Source organism: Peromyscus californicus, unplaced genomic scaffold (genome assembly GCF_007827085.1).
Source record: "Peromyscus californicus insignis strain IS unplaced genomic scaffold, ASM782708v3 Scaffold_8__1_contigs__length_139910024, whole genome shotgun sequence".
Classification (NCBI taxonomy): Eukaryota; Metazoa; Chordata; class Mammalia; order Rodentia; family Cricetidae; genus Peromyscus; species Peromyscus californicus.
Window position 1 is genome coordinate 5,928,209 of NW_026294606.1, and position 22,672 is coordinate 5,950,880.

General features: G+C 43.5%; 2 protein-coding genes and 1 long non-coding RNA gene across 17 annotated transcripts in view; 2 read left to right on the forward strand and 1 right to left on the reverse strand.

Moving 5' to 3' along the window:
* The window catches only part of Kif27 (kinesin family member 27), a 111,441-nt gene extending 102,990 nt beyond the window's left edge, over positions 1–8,451 (forward strand). For 9 of the 10 annotated variants that reach the window (XM_052727511.1, XM_052727512.1, XM_052727515.1 and 6 more), the window contains one exon: positions 2,751–8,451. In XM_052727511.1, the coding sequence (XP_052583471.1) occupies positions 2,751–3,214 (464 nt within the window). In that variant the 3' untranslated portion in view covers positions 3,215–8,451. The remainder of the gene's footprint in view (positions 1–2,750) is intronic. The other variant, XR_008215660.1, reaches the window with a different exon arrangement.
* Positions 1–22,672, reverse strand: part of LOC128103286 (uncharacterized) — a 105,387-nt gene that overhangs the window by 18,187 nt on the left and 64,528 nt on the right. For all 3 annotated transcript variants that reach the window (XR_008215663.1, XR_008215661.1, XR_008215662.1), the window contains exon 2: positions 2,706–2,828. This is a non-coding gene — a long non-coding RNA (uncharacterized LOC128103286). The remainder of the gene's footprint in view (positions 1–2,705; positions 2,829–22,672) is intronic.
* Positions 21,686–22,672, forward strand: part of Gkap1 (G kinase anchoring protein 1) — a 38,783-nt gene continuing 37,796 nt past the window's right edge. For 2 of the 4 annotated variants that reach the window (XM_052727519.1, XM_052727520.1), the window contains exon 1: positions 21,691–22,607. The gene's annotated coding sequence lies outside the window, so the exon portion shown is untranslated. Of the gene's footprint in view, positions 22,608–22,672 lie in introns of all 4 variants that reach the window. The other 2 variants (XM_052727522.1, XM_052727521.1) reach the window with 2 other exon arrangements.

A 22,672-nucleotide genomic window follows, 5' to 3' on the forward strand; every position in this document is an offset into this window, starting at 1 on the left:
TTAAGGTTAGCCTTAGCGCAGACTCGTAAACCTGCCCTGGAGTTTATCAATATGAACAGTAGCTACAGACTTGTTAACATTCTCTTATTAACCATTAAGGGATGTACTTGATTTCAAACATTAAAAATGTGTAAAACTTAAATATATAAGCTATGCTAAGTAATACATAAACTGTAGGAATGATTATTTTTACTGATTTCCTGTTGTGTGAGAGTAGCTTTTGCTATCCTTGACCTTTAGCCCTTAGGGCGGCCCTATCATTTAACTCTTACTTTCCTATGTTATAAGAAAGTAAGCCTTCTGAGTACCATAAACACTGTACAAAGGAGATGCAGTGGTTAGGAGAACTGGCCGTTCTTGCCATAGACCTAGGACCTTCATGGCGGCTCACAGCCACCTGTAACTCCATCTCCAGAGGGTCTGAAATCCTCTGGCCTCACATAAACATACATGCAAACACATAATAAATAAATGAATCTTTTAAAACAAGACTTTAAAAAAATTGTTCAAAGTAGAATAGTACAAGTGAAAGTAAGGTCAGTCCTAAGGTGTGCCCTCCAGAAATTTAAAAACATGACCAAATTCAAAGATATTTCCTTGTATAATCATTAAATGTACATATGTAAAATTAGTCCCTTCATAATAGAATAGTTACCATGACAAAGTACTCTGCAAAAGTCAGAAGCTCCTGGAAAGTAATATATTATTCCTTTTTATAAGACCTCAAAATAGGAGGGCAATCAATATTTCTGAAATAACTTGACCCCAGATTTAAAAGTTAGGAAGTTTATAGAAGAAACACTTTAGCTGATTTTTAAAAATAATTTCTATGACTAAAGAAGATATTAGCCAACCATATTCTAGTTTATAATTCAGGGTTTAAAACAACTGACTTTGTAAACTTTGAGCTTGATCTCTGGTACTAGGGAAACCAAGCAGAACTTATTGTGAAGCTTTTTCAATCCCTCCAAACCAGAAAGAATGGACTAGGTGCTGGCACAGTCTTCACACGGAGGTAGGACAGACACAAAGCTGACACTAAGCAGTGGCTCCTGAAGTTGGCTGTGCGAGCTTTCTAGTCACCAGTGAGCTTTACCACTCCTGCCTGTCAGTGTCTGCCGACGGAGCCAGCTCTCTGAGCAGTCGTACATGAGACAAAGATCTGTGAAGCCAAGACCCAGACACGCCCACTGGGTTTCTTTCCTTTATTTATTGTGTGTGCATTTATGTGTGTGAGCGTGTGGGCAGGGGTGAGGGGTCAGAGAGACAACTTACAGCAAACAGTCAGTTTGCTCCCTTGATAATGTGGGTCAGTTTAAAGGCAAGCTCCAGGTAGAGGGAGAAGGTAAATGAAACCTGTGTGGGCTTGAGTGCTGCCAGGGCACAACCTGTGTTTACATTTGGACTTCACCGGACTAGAAAGTGTACTAAATATTTGACATCACGTGTTAAAGTTGGTAACTGTTTTATCACTACTAACTATGTGATAAACCATAGGCAGGATTTTATATTAGATATGTTATAATTGAAGACTTCTGAGGTTTTAACTCTCCAGTCACTCTTAATCATTCACTGAAGGGGGCTGTACTCACCAAAGGTGTATGCCCTGACCTCCATTCTGGTAGCAGAAGTTGTGGTACATATCACAGACTACAGATGGATAACAGAATATTGCTATCATGCTAGGGGCCAGCCAAGACCAGGTTTTCATACATGTATGTGAGGATGAGTGCCTGGAGGTAAGGGCAGAGCAAGCTTAACTTGACCCGGACTTGGAATTAACCAGTAACAAGCCAAGCGAAGAGAGATGTCAAAATGGAGAGATGGCCGGGCGGTGGTGGCGCACGTCTTTAATCCCAGCACTCGGGAGGCAGAGCCAGGCGGATCTCTGTGAGTTCGAGGCCAGCCTGGGCTACCAAGTGAGTTCCAGGAAAGGCGCAAAGCTACACAGAGAAACCCTGTCTCGAAAAAAACCAAAAAAAAAAAAAAAAAAAAAAACCAAAAAAAAAAAAACCCAAAAATGGAGAGATGGCTCACTGGTCTTGCAGAGGACCCAAAGTTCAGTTCCTGGCACCCATGTCAGGTGGTTCATGACGCCTGTTAAGTCCAACTTCAGGAGACCTGACAACCTCTTCTCGCCTCCTCAGGCACTGCACACATATAATACCCATACATACATGCAAGCAAAGCACTCATATACATAAAAATAGATAACTCTTCAGGCTAGAGAGGTGGCTTAGCGGCTAAAAGCACTGGCTGCTCTTTCAGAGAATGCAGGTTTGGTTCCCAGTACCCACATGGCAGCTCACAGTAGATTCCAGCTCTGGTCCCAAAGCATCTGATACCCTCTTTTGCTCTCCGCAGGCATCATACATAAGCACTGGGTGTGCAGACACACATGCAGGCAAACACCATACACACAAACTAAAACAGTGAATTGCATTAAATTAAACTTTAAAAATTAATAACTATTGTTTAAAAGATTTCAGAGACACACCAAGTACTCAGGTTTCTAGAGAGTACCAAAATCAAATCACTACATGATTTTTCAACTTAAGTGAGTTAAAGAAAAATCTGTTATTCACATTTCAAGAAGTTTATAAGTGAATCAAGATTGATTCTTAGTCACACATCTATTTGAGGAAGTCATTAAGCAAAAGTCTGAAAACACTGTGTATGTTCAATCATAATGCTGTAGTTAGTACCTGGTTTTGAGATGTTTGCTTTTGTTTTGTGTGGATTCTCCTTAGACCATGATGCTGGAGATGGAGTCCTGAATCCAGAAGAGGCAACTGTGCTTTCTGAAGAACTAAAATGGGCATCTAGAACTGAAAATACGAAATTGAATGGAAGAGAAAGAGAAGTAGACAATTCTTCAAGTAGCTTAAAAACCGAACCATTGCCAGTGCAGACTCTGGAAGGTAGCCCAGACTCACTTCCAGTCCACGGCTCCTTAGCACCCTCCAGTGGCCAACTGTTGACCAATGCCGATAAACCAGAGGACCATCCCTTCATACAACCTCAGAGTCCACCACCCTCCCAATTTCATCCTGTGGGAAATACAGGGCAGCTTCAGGGTCTCAAGCCTGTCAAACTGTGTCGCAGAGAATTACGTCAGATTTCTGCTTTGGAGCTGTCATTGCGACGCTCCAGTCTTGGAGCTGGGGCCCGGTCTGTAATTGCTGATTCCCTTGAAGTACCTGGGGAAACCTAGTGACTTCAAAGCATAGGCATTGAACAATAAAACTTTTAATTTAGTAAATATGGGAATGATCCCTTTTTCTAACTTACAAAATGAAAACTCAAGGTCACCAGCTTTTTCCCAGGATATAGGAAAGGGGGGGGGGGGGGTTGATGGTACTCTTCTTTTTTTTTTTTTCATTTTTCTTTATTAAGAAATTTTCTACTCACTCCACATACCATCCACAGATCCCCCCTCCTTCCTCCTCCCACCCCCCAGCTCTCTCTCCCAAGCCACCCCACATCCCCCAAATTGAGGTCTCCCATGGGGAGTCAGCAGAGCCCAGCACACTGAGCCTAGGCAGGTCCAAGCCCCTTCCCACTGCACCAAGGCTGTGCAAGGCGTCACACCACAGGCACCGGATTCCCAGAAGCCTGTCCATAGACCAGGGACAGATCCCGATCCCCCTGCCTGGGTGCCCCCTAGCCAAAACCTGGAAACAACCTAGATGCCCCTCAACTGAAGAATGGATAAAGAAAATGTGGCACATATACACAATGGAGTACTACTCAGCAGTAAAAAACAATGATATCATGAAATTTGCAGGCAAATGGATGGAACTAGAAAATATCATCTTGAGTGAGGTAACCCAGACTCAGAAGGACAAACATAGTATGTACCCACTCATAAGTGGATTCTAGATGTGAGGGAAAGGATGGCCAGATGGTACTCTTGTGTACTATAGTGTATTTTGGGGTTTTACTATTTCATAAATGCATTTTTGAATGCTTGGTACATTGAACTATTTCTACTTATATAAATATGTTTAAGTTCTTTTCCAGGAATATTTGCTTTATTTTTTTAAGCACATTTGAAGAACAAAACTAAGACTAAAACACTTTTCAAATGTATATTATTCTATATAATATAAAGGCATATTATAGAAGTACATTATAACCCTTAAGTATTGTTAAAGTATACATATGTTGCTATTTTTTTAGCTCCAGATAAATCCCAGTTGTGCCAGAGTTACCTACCTACTGTGTTTGTTTGGTAAGATGAAAATGTTTGCCAGAATTAAGCCTGAGGGCCAAGGGTGCATCACGGTTGTTAGGATCCACAGAGGTGGCACATCAGCCTTAACTCTAATATGGTATCTTTCATTTTTATAGTTATATATTCTTTGTTTGATAATACAATAGAATACAAGTTTTCACCTTTATCTTGCCCTGTGCATTTCGCATCCCTCTCATATGATGACAGAATTGTGAGAAATGTCTGCAGCTCCTGGAACAGGACAGGGAACCACACAGAGTAACATAAAACATTCCAGCATTCTAAGAAGCAGCATGGCCTTGTGGAGTACGTGGGTAATGCATGCATCTGATAGGCTAAACGCTGAGACCTGACAATCTCAGCTTTCCAGCTTTGAAGACCTGATGGCACTGGGGTGTAAATATGTACATGAAATCTTGTTAACATTTCCCTTTAAGTTTTTTTCCGGTTCAATTAAATGAGCAATTAGTTCTTTCCTGCCATAATTGTCTATGGTAGGCAACATCTCATTATAATGCCCTGAAATATTGTTCCTTTTCCAAACTTTCATGTGTAAGTCAAGGTTGGTTTTTGTTTTGGTTTGAGTTTTTTCGACTAAAGTTGTGTGGAGCCAGTAGCTTACAGGTGTTTACTCAGTTCCCACTGAACTCTTTTGCCACCTCCTTCCTTGCTGAGTTCATTTTTTAAAAGTCTATCTATGTTTACACACACACACACACACACACACACACACACACACACACACACACATAATATCATATATTAGTCTCATGGCAAAAAGTCTGTGCCTTCAACTAAATATAAGTTATATGTTAATCTGGGTGTGGTGGCGCACGCCTTTAACTCTGGAGGCAGAGGCAGGTGGATCTCTGTCTGCCTGGTCTATATAGTGAGCCCTAGGACAACCAGGTGCTATGGGATGGTCTGTATGGCAAATGTGTTGCTGATTGGTCAATAAATAAAACACTGATTGACCATTGGCTAGGCAGGAAGTATAGGCGGGACAAGGAGGAGAATAAAGCTGGGAAGTGGAAGGCTGAGTCAGAGAGACACTGCCAGCCACCACGATGACAAACAGCATGTGAAGATGCCGGTAAGCCATGAGCCATGTGGCAAGGTATAGATTTATAGAAATGGATTAATTTAAGATATAAGAACAGTTAGCAAGAAGCCTGCCATGGCCATATAGTTTGTAACCAATATAAGTCTCTGTGTTTACTTGGTTGGGTCTGAGTGGCTGTGGGACTGGCGTGTGTCAGAGATTTGTCCTGACTGTGGGCCAGGCAGGAAAACTCTAGCTACAACCAGGACTACATAGACCTTGTCTCAAAAAACAATTATGTAGTAGTAAATACCTTTTTATTAATGAAGGTCTTAACTGTAAATTTCTTTAAGAATAAATAACATGCTATGCCTCAGTAATTAATTCATACAATTATGTGTTTTGATTCTAGAATCTCTTTTACCCAAGGAATTAAAACATTTACTGTACCTGTGGAAATATAAACCTTGTTTTCACTAACAAAGCAACAGAAGTTACATAAAACTACAATGATTTCATCAGATAATACAAATATGAATTGATTGCCAAGTAACAAAAGTATGCTTTCCCCCATTTTGTTAAACATTTCATTTGTATCTTGTATATGTTTTGATAGATTTTATTCACATACTAAAACATATATAATGTTCCAAACATGTAATTTAGGTGTGAACAATTCATTCTAGTTAGGTCAGTATGCTTACAGAGTAATCAAAATATAAGGTACCTCCTCCCCAAACTCAGCCCCATTCTCCATGGGGTGTGCATGCATTTGCCTGCTCATGCATATTCACTGTGCATGTGCCTGTGGAGGCCAGAGAAGGAAGTTGGGTACTTTCCACATAATTTTTGGGAAAAGAGTTTCTCACTGAACCTAATCACTATTTAGACTAGTCTGGCTAGCCAGCAAGCCCCCAAGAGCACCTGCTTCTCTGCCCGCCCTGCCTTGCACTGCCCTGCCCTGCCCCTGCAATGCTGGGGTTTATAGTCCCCACCACCCCTGGACTGAACTCAGATCCTCATGCTCAAGCAACAAGCATTTGACCTCCTGAGCCATCTCCTCAGCCTGACTTTCTCAGTGTATATAAAATGGGGGCTTTGTTTGGTTTTGTTTTTTCAAGACAGGGTTTCTCTGTATAGCCCTGGCTGTCCTGGAACTCACTCTGTAGACCAGGCTGGCCTGGAACTCAGAGATTCATCTGCTTCCCTAGCTGGTATTAAAGGTGTATGCCACCACCTCTGAGCATATATAAAACAGGATCTTTGTTGTTCGGTATATTCTCACATTTTCCACATGCAACAGAATATTTAAAGGGAGAATGGTTTGCCTCTTTAAAATATCCTTTCACTCCCTAACTGGAGTGTTTGTAGGAGAAGTTTGTAAATCTGGAACCGTGGGTAATGACAACAGGATGTAGGTGCTTCTGCACCCCGTCCTGTGCTGGGGTCATCACAGGCTGTGGGCACACTCGGAGGTGCTCTGCTGCCCTCACAGGCACTGGATGCTGCTTTAGTTTGATTTCACTTCTGATGGAATTGTTTGGGCCCCTCAGTTATTCATATCCTTATGAACCTGGAGTTCAAAGAGTCAACAGAAATACATTATGATTTTTAATGACATGGACTTGATTTTCGTTAGCTATTACTTTGTTTATAATAACCTACAGCAATAAAGTCAGGCTTATTTAAGAACAGGTGCCTTACATGATTGGTTATAATGGAATCAAATCACTAGTAAGGGCAGTTCGTGCTCAGCACAGGTTCTCAAACATTAGGTGCAGGATGATACACAGGGGTCCAAGTAGAAGGTCATTCATAGTGACAGTTCTCTTCTTTGGAATTTTAAAAATATTATGTGTATCTTACATTTAAAACTGGAACATGCTATAGGCTGTCTTAATCTGAGTAACATTTTCAAAACGTACCAAATGTGAGAATGAGCCCCTCTCCAGTAACTGTCTCTAGCGCTCTGAGTACTGGCTTTGAGCCTGTAACGTTGCCGTTTACCACAAGAGCACATCTACCCAGCAGGCAGTGTTTGACCACTGCAGTCGCTGCTGACGGCTGACTTTTCAAGGGATTTAACTGTTTAAATTCTCTACAGAAATACACGCCTCACCTGCACATGGTCACTGCTTATTTGCTCCTCTTAGAATGAACTGCTCACAGGCACCAAATACTGAAAATGGTATTTGATGGTCATAACATCCTTTGAATTGAACCAAGCATGGGAGTAATCAGAACCAGGGAAGTTATAAAAAAACAAAACAAAACTAAAAGCCTTATGTTACAGTGTCAGTTTTTAATGTTTCCAGTGGTTTTCATTTGCTCCCACTCGAGACAATTTTATTAGAATTTAAGAGAAATCCCTCCCCTAGGGAAGGCAAGCTGTATTTGTCTCTTTTAATATATTTTAATTTTTTTTATAGGAAGGCCCTTGTAACAGAGTCCGAGACCTTAGCACAACTGACTCCATGATGGAAGTGTCATTCAGGCTGCAACACTCAGTGTGTAGACAGCACCACCAGCAAAACCTTTTCAGAGGCAAAAACCATCCAAGCCCACAGTTGTGGGAAGTCTCTAAATGTACTAACCTTGCTTTTTGGCTTCTGTAGTTAGTTACACTTCTGGCTAACTGTTCTTATTAACTGAAGTATGTCAACCCAGAACATGTTTTTTGTGCTTAAAATTTCACCCTGAGAAAGGCTCAGGGCTACACTGGGATCCCGAACACCCAGTGTAGTCGATAGCCGGCTAATAAAGACTTTCTATTGGCTTAAACCCACATCTGAGCTGTCTTCTCTGGTGGATCCCCGCAACAGTCCCTAGTCACAGAACTGCCTTTATTTGGTAGCAATGTAATTTGAACCCAAAGATACTAAATTAGACCTAGGTGCTATATTCTACTGGCTGATTTTAACACAGAGACCTCTACTGGGTTATTGCTACATTGCTTTCAGAGAGACAGAACCATTTCTCAGACCTCATTCTAATGTGTAAGATCCTTGATGCTCAAGGGATAGAGCCACTCAGAAAACAGTAAAAAGTTTAAAACCTTTTTAAATGCTGTGTCATTAAAGTATAACAAAGGAAATTACTTCAAAATTATTTATGTTTCATGTTTCAAGCTTGTTACAATATATACAAAATAAAATATGATTTTTCAAATCCAGATAGGTAAATATTGTTCATTTGATTTGATTTGAGGTGTCAGTTTTTTTACAGTGCTGGGGATCAAACCCAAGACTTTGTGTGTGCTACACAAGCACTCAACATTGAGCCTCAAGTGCCTTTTTCTTAAAACAATTTAAAAGTTTATGTGTGTAAGACAGAATGTGCACATAGTGCAGGTGCCCAGGTCAGCCAGAAGGCGCTGGCTGCAGAGAGTCCTAAGCTGCCTGATGTGGATGTCAGCTGGGAACTGACCTCTGATTGTCTGAAAAAGCCTCAAGCATTGGTAACAACTGAGCCATCTCTACAGCCCCAGAAGGACCCATGCATTCACCTCTCTCCTCCCCTCTCCTCCCCTCCTGGAGCTCTCCTCTCTTCCTCTCTCCTCCTCCCGCTGCTCCCTCTCACTCTTTCTCTCTCCTCCCCTCCTCCTTTCTTCTCCTTCCCTCCTCCCCTCCTCCCTCTACCCCTCCCCATTACTTTCTCCTCTCCTCTCCTCCTCCCCCCTTTTCCTCTCCCCCTTCTTTTCTCCTCTCCTCTCCGCTCCTCTCTTCTCTCCCTCCCCTCTTCTCTCAGCTCCTCTCTTCTCTCCCTCCCCTCTTCTCTCCGCTCCTCTCTTCTCTCCCCTCTCCTACCCTATCCTGTTCTCTACCCCCCATCCCTTCTTCCTTCTTCCTGCTGGCGAGGCTTTGCCTCAAGCTCCTAACTCGGCTATCTAGGCCCTTTTGACTGATGGGATTACAGGCAGTCACCACTGCACCAGCCTAAGAAACATCTTATATATATATATTGTTTTAGAAGAATCATCACTTGGACCCCAGATCCCCAATTATCTGCAGCAAATTACAGGCACATGGTGCTTTACCCTGGATCTCCACTGGGATCCAGGTAACATATGAGAAGACATATGTCTAGGGACAGGAATGGAGGGAACAGTACAGAAAGGTTTATTGGAAAGTATTTCATAAACCAGCAGAGAATTGTTTAAGTATTTGGAGAGGATTTATTTTAGTTTTCTAGCAAAAGAACTAAAACTTACTATCAATATTCAAATGCCTCTAAGCCTACAGAAGACTCCTACAGAAGACAGACACAGAGGACCCTCCTGCAGAAGACAGACGCCCACAGAGGACCCTCCTGCAGAAGACAGACGCCCACAGAGGACCCTCCTGCAGAAGACAGATGCCCACAGAGGACCCTCCTGCAGAAGACAGACGCCCACAGAGGACCCTCCTGCAGAAGACAGACGCCCACAGAGGACCCTCCTGCAGAAGACAGACGCCCACAGAGGACCCTCCTGAAGAAGACAGACGCCCACAGAGGACCCTCTTGCAGAAGACAGACCCTCACAGAGGACCCTCCTGCAGAAGACAGACGCCCACAGAGGACCCTCCTGCAGAAGACAGACGCCCACAGAGGACCCTCCTGCAGAAGACAGACACCCACAGAGGACCCTCTTGCAGAAGACAGACCCTCACAGAGGACCCTCCTGCAGAAGACAGACACCACAGAGGACCCTCCTGAAGAAAACTCATAGTGAGCACTAAACTTGCCATTTGAAAATACATGGCCCAGCTGGGTGGCGGTGGTGCACGCCTTTAATCCCAGCACTCGGAAGGCAGAGGCAGGCGGATCTCCATGAGTTTGAGACCAGCCTGGGCTACAGAGTGAGTTCCAGGACAGGCTCCAAAGCTACACAGAGAAACTCTGTCACCAAAAAACAAAAAAGAAAGAAAGAAAGAAAGAAAGGAAGGAAGGAAGGAAGGAAGGAAGGAAGGAAGGAAGGGAGAAAGAAAGAAAATACACAGCCCAGTTTTATATCTGTTTCTTTTCCTGGGGTTACCATTTACTCAGGATTATATAAAAAGCCCTCTAAGGCCGAATTGGGGGAAATGGGGAGCCATACAGGTGACACACAGAAGTAGTCAGTATATAAACCAATGGAATTAGTTAAGACTTAAGTGAGTTTACAGTGAAGAACCAGGAAGGGTTGGTCAAATATCTGACAAATATCTGACAACCTGTTGATTCATCTCTACTAAGCAGTATAATCTCAATTCTTTTCCTTAATTTTACCTTCATTAAAAATATCCATGTGAAGAGAAGGTTTTCACTGAGAACTGACTAAAACCAGTAGCCATTTGTCTGCCTTGAGAGGCTAAACTGTCCACTGTTGTTTGTGGCTTGCAGTGACATTTCCCAACACTGTCAGACTGAGGATTTAGGAGATTTATTAACCGATAGTTCTGATAATTTGCCAGTTTTAAGCTTGGTGGTGGTGGTATTTTTAGTGTGACTGCATTCTCCAAACAGGAAGAATGAAATGAGAATACTTTTTATGCTGAAGCCAGTCTCTTTGAGATTACCATCATCTCAAAGCTGGGCAGCATCTGAATTGTAATTCTAGGCCTCAGCCTCAGTGTATCTCCTCTCACTGGATGTTTTCCCAGGTGGCTCTGGGTGTCACCAATTATCACAACCCCAGTTATAATCCTAATAGAGTGCATTAGTGGTGTTTTCTAAACCACCAGTAAGCCTCTTTAAAAATAAAAAGGCCACTTATCATTCCTTTACTCTTAAAAAATATTTCAAATGCAACATTTAATCACTTTAAGAAGAAAAATGACTATTTTAAATTATATATGGCAAGCAGTCTGTTGCTTTACCAGAGAAATATACAAAAGTATATTATAAGTAGTGCATTGTTTAGGATGAGATTATCCAAAGGTCCCCAACAGCTATGTAAGCAGAATAACTTCCAGTATACATGTAGCAAAGCATTTTCTAAATGGGTTGACCTCCAGTTTAGTCATAGATCTTAACAACAGGAGCTGCCATATTCTCTGCACTTTCATGTGACTTCAGTCAGGAAAGTATTTTAAACACTCGCTAAATCCATTTTCCTAGGCATAAGTCATACTTTGTGACTACCCTTGACTTACGAGTGAAAAACTGCATTTTTACTAGGATTTTGACCAGTATTTTAGGCTATTTGTTATTTCTTCCATTAGCAATAGTCACTCGAGAGTAACTGAACCATAGCTGGGAGATGACAATTCTTGACGCTGAAGAAGCCTGCTTCAGTTGGTAGTTCATTCCATAGATAGGTAGTCAGACTGCCAGACATCATCATTGGCACGTCCTGATCTATGCTACCAGATACAGAAGTAATCAGAGCAAATTTGACGTTACCATGTCGCCTGTCCAGCATGGGTTTTCAGAGGGAGCTCCTTCCCATTAGTTTATAGATATCTAGCAACATTAAGAAATGCTTCATCTCAAGATCGGAGTATCCGTGACCTGAGCAGGCAAGCCAGGAGGACGAGACTCGAGGGAGTAGAACCTACAGTCTGAAGAGTTCTGTGGGATTGTGAATCAATAAGAGGAGAGAAAGACTTCATATACTTCCTGAATGAGTGTCAGAAGGCTTCTTACTAGCATGTATAAAGCCCTAAGTTTTTGTTTTGTTTGAGACGCAGTCTCTCTATGTAGCCCTGGCTGTCCCAGAGATCGACCCACTTCCACACCACACTGACAACCACAGAACCCTCCCTATACCACTGTGTTGTTAGATGAAGAAAGGATTCCTTCCGTGATGCCTCACACCCGGCAGTGGGAGAGCTGCAGGTCTCCTCTCAGCTGTCTGCACTCCTGAGCCAGAACATGAATCTTAAAAGGTCTTATTAATAAAATCAAACATGGTGCCAGTTATTGGGGTGAATGCTGGAAGATCAGAGAAGCAGAACAAGCCACAGCTACCTCACCTCGCCAATCCCTCAGCTGATCTTGTTTCCTCAGACTATAAGTCTCTGAGTCCTTATCTGAATGAATCTCAGCTGAACTGCTGCTAAAAGCCTAAAAGCTTAACCAGCTCTAGTTCCTGGTCCTCATGCCTTATATACCTTTCTGCTTCCTGCATCACTTCCTGAGATTAAAGGCATGTGTCACCATGCCTGGCTGTTTCCAGTGTGGCTTTGAACTCACAGAGATCCAGATGGATCTCTGCTTCCAGAAGGCTAGGATTAAAGGTGTGTGTGCCACCAATTTCTGGCCTCTATGTCTGTCTAGTGGCTGTTCTGTTCTCTGACCCAGATAAGTTTACTAGGGTGCACGATATATTGGGGACACACTACCACCACACTGAGCAGTGTCTGTGGCAGAGCAGGCAGGGAACCAAGACGTGGCACAGCTTCTACCTCGGCTTCATGGCTAACTGACCAAAGTGGAATCCTGGAACAGGCAATTTGCTAGGAAAATGTTTCCTTGGCATTTATAAACCCCTCCTTTTTAGTTTGCCTAGTTTTCTCTATACCTATCAGCATTTCAGCTGTGTGTCCCACCAGAGTTGGAAAGTTTCATTCATATGGTTCAAACACACTGGAGATGGGCTCTCTGGAGCTTCGGGAAGGGCCAGTTGGTCTCTAGCCCTGGCAGAGTCTTCTTCCTGGAGCCCCCTGCACCTTTACCTGGGCTAAGGGAATTTCGTTCCCCTCTCTCTTCAGCTTCTACTCATTAGATGCTCATGTTTTTATGTTTCTTGATCTGTGCCCTTATTTGGATAGAGTGCTTCTCTCTGGCACTTTCCTGGATAAAGCAGATGGGAATCAGAATATTTAAGATTTGGGGCTGGAGAGATGGCTCAGCAGTTAAGAGCACTGGCTGCTTGTGCTGGCATTTTATGTCAGCTTGACACAGCTATAATCACGCTCCAGTATGGGCTGTCGGCAAGCCTGTAGGGCGTTTTCTTAATTAGTGATTGATGGGGGAGGGCCCAGCATATTGTAGGTGGTGCCCATCCCTGGGCTGCTGGTCCTGGGTTCTATAACAAAGCAGGCTGAGCAAGCCATGGGGAGCAAGTCAGTAAGCAGCACCCCTCCACGGCCTCTGCTTCAGCTCCTGCCTCCAGGATCCTGCCCTGCTTGAGTTCCTATCCTGACTTCCTTCAATGATGACCAGCAATATGGAAGTGTAAGCCCAATAAACCCTTTCCTTCCCAAGTTGCTTTGGTTATGGTGTTTCATCAGAGCAACAGCAAGCTTAACTAGGACACTGCCCTACCAGAAGACCAGGCTTCAACTCCCAGCAGCCACAGGGTGACTCAAAACCATCTCTAACCGCAGTTCTGGGGAGCCAATGCACTGTTCTGGACTCTGAGGGCACTGCATGCACACGGCACACAAACAGAGAAGCAAGCAAAACACCCATATACATGAACTATTTTTGTTTAATTTAAAAAGTTTTTTAATTAAAAAAACACGGATACATTTTTATGCTCTGTGCACTGGTTTTATTACCACCACCTCCGCCCCCCATCTTACTCTTTTAAAATTTCTTGTTTGTTCATTTAGGCTGGTCTCTCATGCAAGGGGCTTCTCCAAATACATGCATATCCTAAAGTAGTACCTACATTTGAGAGTCAGTGATAGAAATCTAATGAGGTCTCTGATAATGTGGATAACTTCACTGTAAGAGATTTTTTTTTTTTTTAAAAAGTCACCCTCCTCCTCACTATAGTGGGCCAAACTTCATATTTAGAGATCTCTTCACTTGGAGTAGCTGGTTCCCAAACCACGCTAATCAGCTTTGCATTATGGTGATAAGTACCTAACGTAGACAACTTACAAGAGAAGAGTAATTTCGGCTCAGTCTTGGAGGGCCCCGCCTGTGATTGACTGGCCCCATTGCATTGGGACAGGAGCACTTAGAAAGTAAAACCACTGTTTCATTGCTGGGGATTACATAAGGGAAGGTGTGGGTCCTGCCACCCTCTTCAGGAGCTGACCTAAAGACCTCCCACCAGGCCCCCCTCTTTAAGCTTCAGTCACCTACCAGTAGCACTGAATGGCAACCAAGCCTTTACATGGGGGATCGGTGGGAACAAAGAGGAGCTCTCTTCCCACATATGTATGGGAGAGTCTGATTGTATAATGACAGGGATATGTTCTGTGAGCATATGGTGATTTAGTCATTGTACAGCACAGAGGGCCACTTACACAGACAAACACAGCTAGATGTCCTTAGGCAACATTACCTTGGTTGGTTGTTGTTAGGTTGTGTTTTTATTTCTTTGAGATGGGGCTCTGTTTGCCTCAAACTCTTTGTAGCTTAGGCTGGCAGCAAACTCATGACCTTCCTGCTTTCACCTCCTGAGTACTGGAATGGCAGCTGTACAGCATCATGCACTTCGATCTCTGAGACCACTGATGTATGTGGTGTGTTGTTAACCAAGACAACACATGGCTACATATGAATAATAAAACGTGGATAACAAAGACAATGCATGGCTACATATAAACAATAAAACATGGATATTTGTTATGGAATATTCCTTTACACTGTGTGAAGATGTGTCACTGTGATTGGTTTAATAAGGAGCTGAATAGCCATTAGCTAAGCAGGAGGTATAGGCGGGACTTCTGGACAAAGAAAAACTGAGAAGAAGAAAGGAGGAAGTGCCAGCCAGACATAGAGGATACAAGACATGCAAGAGGAGAGGTAAAAGCCATGAGCTGTAGACAGAGGCTTTTCTCTGTCTTACCCCACTCCACAGCTGCTTCTAAATAATCACTCAAAGGCTTTTATTAATTATAAATGCTCGGCTGGTAGCTCAGGCTCATTACTAACTAGCTCTTACACTTAAATTAACCCATAATTCTTATCTATGTTTAGCCACATGGTTTGGTACCTTTTCTCATTGCATCATTTTCTTCTTGCTTCCTCTGCATCTGGCTAGTGACTCCTGATTACGCCTTCCTCTTCCCAGCATTCTTAGTTTGGTAGGCCCACCTATACTTCCTTCCTGGCTACTGGCCAATCAGTGTTTTCTTAAACCAATTCAAGTGACAAATCTTTACATTGTACAAGAGGATTATTCCACAGCAATGAGCCATAGACAAATAGAAATAGGTTAATTTAAGTTATAAGAGCTAGTTAGAAATAAGCCTAAGCTATAGGCTGAGCTTTCATAAGTCGGTGTGTCATGATTTGGGGGCCTATTATGACTACAGATAATCCTTTCAAAACTCTTACTGCCTCTTGATTCTTTGACCCTTTCCTCTGGTCCCTCACTGCTAGTCACCTATTATGATAAAATGCCTGACAGCTTTTAAAGAGAAAAGATTAACACTAGCTCACAGTTTTGTGTGTTCTAGTGCATGACTGACTGGTGCTTCAGGGCCTGTGGTGAACATCACGCCAGGGAGCAAACCCCTAAACTGCTTACTTCACAGCCAAGAAGGAAAAAGAGACTGAAGTGGGGTCAGAGTTGACTATATCTTTTAAAAAATACCTCCAAAGATTCTGGGCACCAAACCTCGATCAGGTAGACCTTCCTTTGGGGAGCCCCTTAGGATATGAAATATAGCATACTTCATAAAAATATATATATATAGATATATCTATATCTATATATCTATATATATATATATATCCTCATGCACTCTGATATTACTAATAACTACAGATCTGTCTCAGGATCAGAAGCCACAACAAAGGGAAAGGAAATTAGGATATTTCTAATCTGAGGGTTTATGGGAAAACTCACACATGTTCCATGCTGTGGGATGATCTGTATGGCAAATGTGTTGCTGATTGGTCAATAAATAAAACACTGATTGGCCATTGGCTAGGCAGGAAGTATAGGCGGGACAAGGAGGAGAATAAAGCTGGGAAGTGGAAGGCTGAGTCAGAGACACTGCCAGCCGCCACGATGACAAAAAGCATGTGAAGATGCCGGTAAGCCACGAGCCATGTGGCAAGGTATAGATTAATAGAAATGGATTAATTTAAGCTGTAAGAACAGTTAGCAAGAAGCCTGCCACGGCCATACAGTTTGTAACCAATATAAGTCTCTGTGTTTACTTGGTTGGGTCTGAGGCTGTGGGACTGGCAGATGAGAGAGATTTGTCCTGACTGTGGGCCAGGCAGGAAAGCTCTAGCTACAGTTCCAGTCATGTCTCTTTATTGTTCTCTGTTATAAATTCCCAAGCACATCTATATCCATTCATTAGTAACTTGTTAGTAATTAAAAAAAAAAAAAAGGCTACAAGGCAAACTCTCAGGGACAAGCATTCTTTGTAGATACAATAAGAGTCACACTAGGCAAAAGCTTTGTGAGCTTAATTGATGGCTGGTCATAGCTGCAGCCGTAAAAAGTTCTGGCTAGCCGGGCGGTGGTGGCGCACGCCTTTAATCCCAGCACTCGGGAGGCAGAGCCAGGTGGATCTCTGTGAGTTCGAGGCCAGCCTGGTCTACAGCGCAAGATCCAGGAAAGGCGCAAAGCTACACAGAGAAACCCTGTCTCGAAAAACCAAAAAAAAAAAAAAAAAAAAAAAAAAAAAAAAAAAAAAAAAAAAAAGTTCTGGCTTATCTCTTAGAGGGATAGCTACAAGGGTTACAATGGAAAACACTAAACCAATGAGAGATCTAAGGAAGAGGTGAAGAATACCTGCATTCTATCATATTTCTTAAGTGTGATTAATAATATCCGGGCATGGTTAATCAGTTAACAGCCTTTTTCTGTTAATCATCTGAATTGCAGGGCCTAAACATAGTTAAGTCTATTGAGCCTAAAATCTTGCATTAAAAACTAGTGTAGAAATAAATACAAAGTGGTAATTGCTTTTTGAATCAGAATGGGGAGGTGTTGATAAGGCAGAGCTGGTGGAGGAAGCTTAGGGCAACAAAGGTGCTGTAGATCCCTTGGAGGACTATGATATATCAAGACCAGACACCTGCAATATCACTCTAGTTCACCATAAATCTTTTGAATGGTTTTGATCCAATAAGGCCAAACACCTGCAATTTCACTCATGAATAAAATCTGTGAAACTTATGCCTGTAATCTATCCCAAGGACACTTCATTTGGACAATGTGCCCCGTCAGTAAGCCAAGGATGGAGAGCAGACCTCTAAGTCATAGGAAACAATAGATCTAGTTATGAAGCATATTTTAGTATGTTTCTATTCATCAAAATTACACAGCTAAATGAGAAGTCATCTTCCTGACCATCCAAAAATATGTGTGGCCAAAAGATTGAGATGTAATCATGAGATTACATGTACACATTACATGAAAGTGCATGGTAATGGGGAGACATCATAGCTGTTATTGTGCAAGTGAAGTTACAGACAAAAGCAACAGTTTTCAGAGTCAGTGATCCGTAAGCCTTGCTGATGGGGTGTCTGTAGCTAGAGTTTTCTCTCCGAGTCCCGCCAAGCCCCGGCAGTTCGACAGCCCACTTATAAAATAAACACGCAGACACTTATATTATTTACAAACTGTATGGCCAAGGCAGGATTCTTGTTAACTGTTCTTATATCTTAACCCATTTCTATTAATCTATAAGTTGCCACGTGGCTCATAGCTTACCGGTATCTTAACATCTGCTTCTCATCATGGCGGCAGCTGGCAGTCTCTCTCTGAACCGTCCTCCTCCCAGAATTCTCTCTCCTTGTCCCACCTATACTTCCTGCCTGGCTACTGGCCAATCAGTGTTTTATTTATTAACCAATCAGAGCAACACATTTAACATACAGAACATCCCACAGCAGGTGTCCCATCATAGAATCATTCCTCTGATGGGTTGATATCTGAATTATCAATTGCTATAAGCTATAATTACATCATGGCCTGCAATAGCTCATGACAATCACTTCTGACAAGGCAGGATTTCCAAGGAGAAAAAAGACTCTGGGAAGAAGAGGTGGGGAGATACCAGTGAGACTCAGATCAATTTGGACATACAGAATGGAGGAGAGGTAAAAAAGACATGTGGAAAAATATAGGTTAATAGAAGCAGGTTAATTTAAGTTACAAGAGTTAGTTGAGAACAAGCCTAAGCTAAAGGCTGAGTTTTTCATAATTAATAAGAAGTCTCCATGTCGTCATTTGGGAATTGGCAGGACAAAGCAAGACTTGCTACACAGATCCCCTTTTAATTTTAATGTGCAGATTCTACTTTTCACTTGTGCTGTTTTTAGGTCATTCCCCATAGGACCCAAATGTAGGTGGAGTCTTTCATTGGGACCACAATCAGCTCTGTTCCGCCAGCCACTTCCCAAATAACCACTCAGATACTCATTAATTATAAATGCTCAGCCCATAGCTCAGGCTTATTACTAACTAGCTCTTACAACTTAAATTAACCCATTTCTATTAATACATGTGCTGTCCCAGGGCTTCTGAGTTTTACCTTTCCTGTATGTCCTGCTTCCTGTCTGTCTGTCAACTCCTCCCACTCTGCCCTCCTTCCCAGCATTCTCTCTGCCCCCAAATCCTGCCTAGCCATCGTCCAATCAGCTTTTTATTAACAATGAGAGAAATACATACAGTGTACAAAGATTGTTCCACAGCACCCAAATTCTAAAAATTACTTAACCTGGTCAAATGCTCCAGTTTAGAAACTTTACCATATTTTATTTTTTTTAATGTTTTCAGATGTTTGCCTGCATATATATCATGCACCACATTCATGCCTGGTGCCTGTGGAAGCCAGATCTCCTGGGATTGGAGTTACAGAAGTTTGTGAGCCACCATGTGGATGCTGGGAATCAGACCCACCCAGGTCCTTTGGACAGCAGCCAGTGCTCTTAACCACCAAGCCACATCTCCAGCCCCAACCTTACCATATTTCTAGCTACTCCTTACCCTCTTCTTAACCTTCTCTCCTACCATGCTTGACATAATAATGCTTCCTTTGTTTCTTACCTTCAAATACTTTGTCCTTCTCCCTTATTATGCTTCCTGGCCAGCTCCCTGTCCTGCATAGTGCCCACGCTATCTCCTCAGTGCCTCACATGAACTGGAATGTAGGACTGGTTGACTAGTCTCCCTCTAATTTCTTGGTCCTTCACTGAAGGGTTTAGTGGTGTCTGGAAAGCTCCGTCTGATCACTTTTCTTCACTCAGACATGCCAAGTTCTATTCTTCCTTTATGAGTTTTAGTTAATGCCATGTTAGGCTACAACAAATGGACCCCAAAGTCTTAAGGCTCTAGTTCAATCCAAGTCCAGACATCATTCACATAATTGGGTGTTCTAGGTCAACCGTCAGAAGCTCCTCTTCCTCCAGGCGCTTTCTTGTGGCTCTGCCACTTCCAGGTGCTTCCAGGAGTCTAGACAATCGAAGCAGAGCTGCTGTGTCCTGGTCCAGTTGGCAGAAGGAGGAAACACCTGGAGGAAGCACACTGCTCAAGTAAAGACTCGGCAAGTCCCACTCTAGGCTGGGAAAAGCAGTCTGCATCCAGGGACGTGAACTGTAACAGACAAAAGATGACCTTGCTCCTCACTCTGCTGAGAAAGCAGAAGCAACCCTTAGAGACAGACGTTCTGTTCTCCATCTATCAGTCCACCTGCTTACTTCAACATGTCCCAAGTGTGCGCACACAGCAAGGACTGTCTCTAGGTACTCCCCAGTCAGAAAGTAAGTCTCTAAGCTTCCATTGAGAATTGGCTGGCATGGTGCTCATGGCATCGCTGTCCCTCGTCCTTCTCAACCTCTACAGTTCATGGCACTGACCTGCACTCCTCATGCCCAGCTTCATGAGACTCAAGTCCCCCTGCTTTGGTGTTCCGGTCCTACTCAGGTGCCCCTCTTCCTCTTCTACTGCTGGCTTTTCTCACCTATGACCCAGCTTCCCAAACACCCATGTGGATCACCTCCTGCAATGTCTTTGAAGCCTAGGGTGTCAGTTGGCAGGTTTGTGTTGGGGCCTGAGATCCCCATATTTCTAATGGACTTGCTGATGACACAGATGTGGCCATACTTGAGGTAGCAAGACTAACAATGTATATGAAGACTGTGTCTACCTGCTTCTCTCACAGCAATACAATGCTAGGCTGAGGAGTTTCCAATCTATTTCTGTGTGTATGTGAGTGGGGGCGGGGTCCTCATGTACATGCAAGTGGATTGTGTGTACATGTGTGTAGATGTGGGGGTGCTCATATACATGCAAGTGGATTGTGTGTACATGTGTGTAGATGTGGGGGTGCTCATATATATGCAGGTGGATTGTGTGTACATGTGTGTGTGGAGGCTAGAGGGACAACTTTGATTATCATTCCTCAAGTGCTATCCACCTTGGGTTGTTTTTGTTCTTTGATTTTTGTTTTTTTGAGACAGGTTGGCTAGCAAGACCCAGGGATCCCCCTCTCCCTGTCTGCTAATCACTGGGACAAGATCATGCTACCATGGGAGATCTGACACTCACTCTGGGGATAGAATGCAAACTACCCACTGTACTGCCCCCTCGGCCCCATGCGCATTCCCATCCAGTTCTTCCACCTATTTCAGAACTTTTCTCTCTAACTTCTTAGTAACCACATCTGTTGGGCTGCCTTCAGCCCTTCCAAATGTCCAAGTCTAAACTGATCATCTTTTCCTAAAGAGCAGCTGTCTGGGGGCTGGAGAGATGGCTCAGTAGTTGTCTGCTCTTCCAGGGGACCCGGGTTCAACTCCCAGCGCCCACATGGCAGCTCACACCAGGCTGTAACTCCAGTTCCAGGGGATGTGGCACCCTCACACAGACATACGTGCAGGCAGAACACCAATGAACATTTGAAAAAAAAAAAAAAAAGCAGCGCCTGCAGGGCCGTCTCTGACTCTTCCAGCGGCTTTTGAGACCTACTCTGAATACTGGATCGCCCTGCCCAGCCTTAACACATGGGGAGGGCTTAGTCTTAAGGCAACTTGATATGCCATGTTTTGTTGATATCCCTGGGAGATCTGCCCTTTCCTAAACAAAAAACGGAAGAGGAGTGGATTAGACGGTGTGTTGTAGAATATTATTTTAAGGTGTGTTACTTTTGTTTATGTTGCATTTGTTTAATTCTGTGAAGCTGTGTTACTGTGCCTGTGTAAAACGCCTAATGGTCCAATAAAGAACTGGCCAATAGCGAGGCAAGAGAAAGGATAGGCGGGGCTGGCAGGCAGAGAGGATAAATAGAAAGAGAAATCTGGGAGGAGAAAGAAGTAGTCAGAGAAGGAGGAGGAGGACTCCAGGGGCCAGTTACACAGCTACATAGCAAGCCATGGAGTAAGAGTAAGATTTACAGAAGAGGACGGGAAAATCCCAGAGGCAAAAGGTAAACGGGATAATTTAAGTTACGGAAAGCTGGCAAGAAACAAGCCAAGCTAAGGCCGGTCATTCATAATTAGGAATAAGCCTTTGTGTGTGATTTATTTGGGAGCTTTGGGGGGGGGGGGTGTGTGTGAAAAACCAAAAACAATGGGTGGGAACACAGGGTGGGGGGAAGGGACTGGGAGGAGAGGAGCGAGGGGAAACTTCAGCCTGGATGTAGAATAAATACATTTTTAAAAATATTTTTTAGAGTAACTGTCTCCTTTCTCTTCTAAGTATTGTCCCTCTGACGATCGTCCAGTCTTAAGCCCCTGTTTCTCTCTCCCTAACCCTAAGCAATCAAGCTGTCAAATCCTGTAAAGTGTACTACACATTATTTAAAATTCTTTCTGCCCCTCCCCCATCTCAGTCTTAACGCCCAGATCAATCTTTCTGTGTAACCACTGACCTCGGACTCCCAGGGTTGGGATCACAGGCGTGTGTCACCACACCTCAATAGCTGTCATAGCTGGTCATTACCTTCTACCTGGTCTACATAGGGCTGTCACTTTTCCATCTCTAACGTCTGCTTTCCTTCAGACAGTACTTACAACGCAAAAGCCTTTTCTTCCTCTCAACTTCTAAACCTAGAAAACGAAACACTGCCTTAAATACAAATCCTTCCATTTGGAAGTTGTGCCCCATTTCCAGTTGTCTCTGCCACTCGGCACCATGCCCCAGCCTCTGGCGTCTTCAGTCACTGGAACGCAGCGTCCAAAGGCCTCCATCTGAGGCCCCAAGGTCTCCCTGCAAAACTCCACCTCTTCCCAGGCCAGTTCCAGAAGCCTCCTCCCTCACGCTGGCCCACAGATGCGCGCCGTCCTCCTGTGTAGTGCTCTGTATTTTTCCTCAAGGCCCCTACGGTGGTCTGGCGTTTTCTACAGTTTCAGCTTTGCTTCGCTCCTTTCTCCGTGAGGGCGAGGATAACTTCAACTCCTCTCGGTGTCCCCGCAGCATCCTACCCGTGGAAGTGACTTGTGTGGGATAGCGTCAGGGCAGTACAGCGCCGTTCCAGCTCTGCCGCTGGCTGCCGGGATTGGGTAAGCCACTCAACTTTGCAAAACTAAACCGAGACCCGATAGGTGTCCGGGGCGGCAGAGCGGAG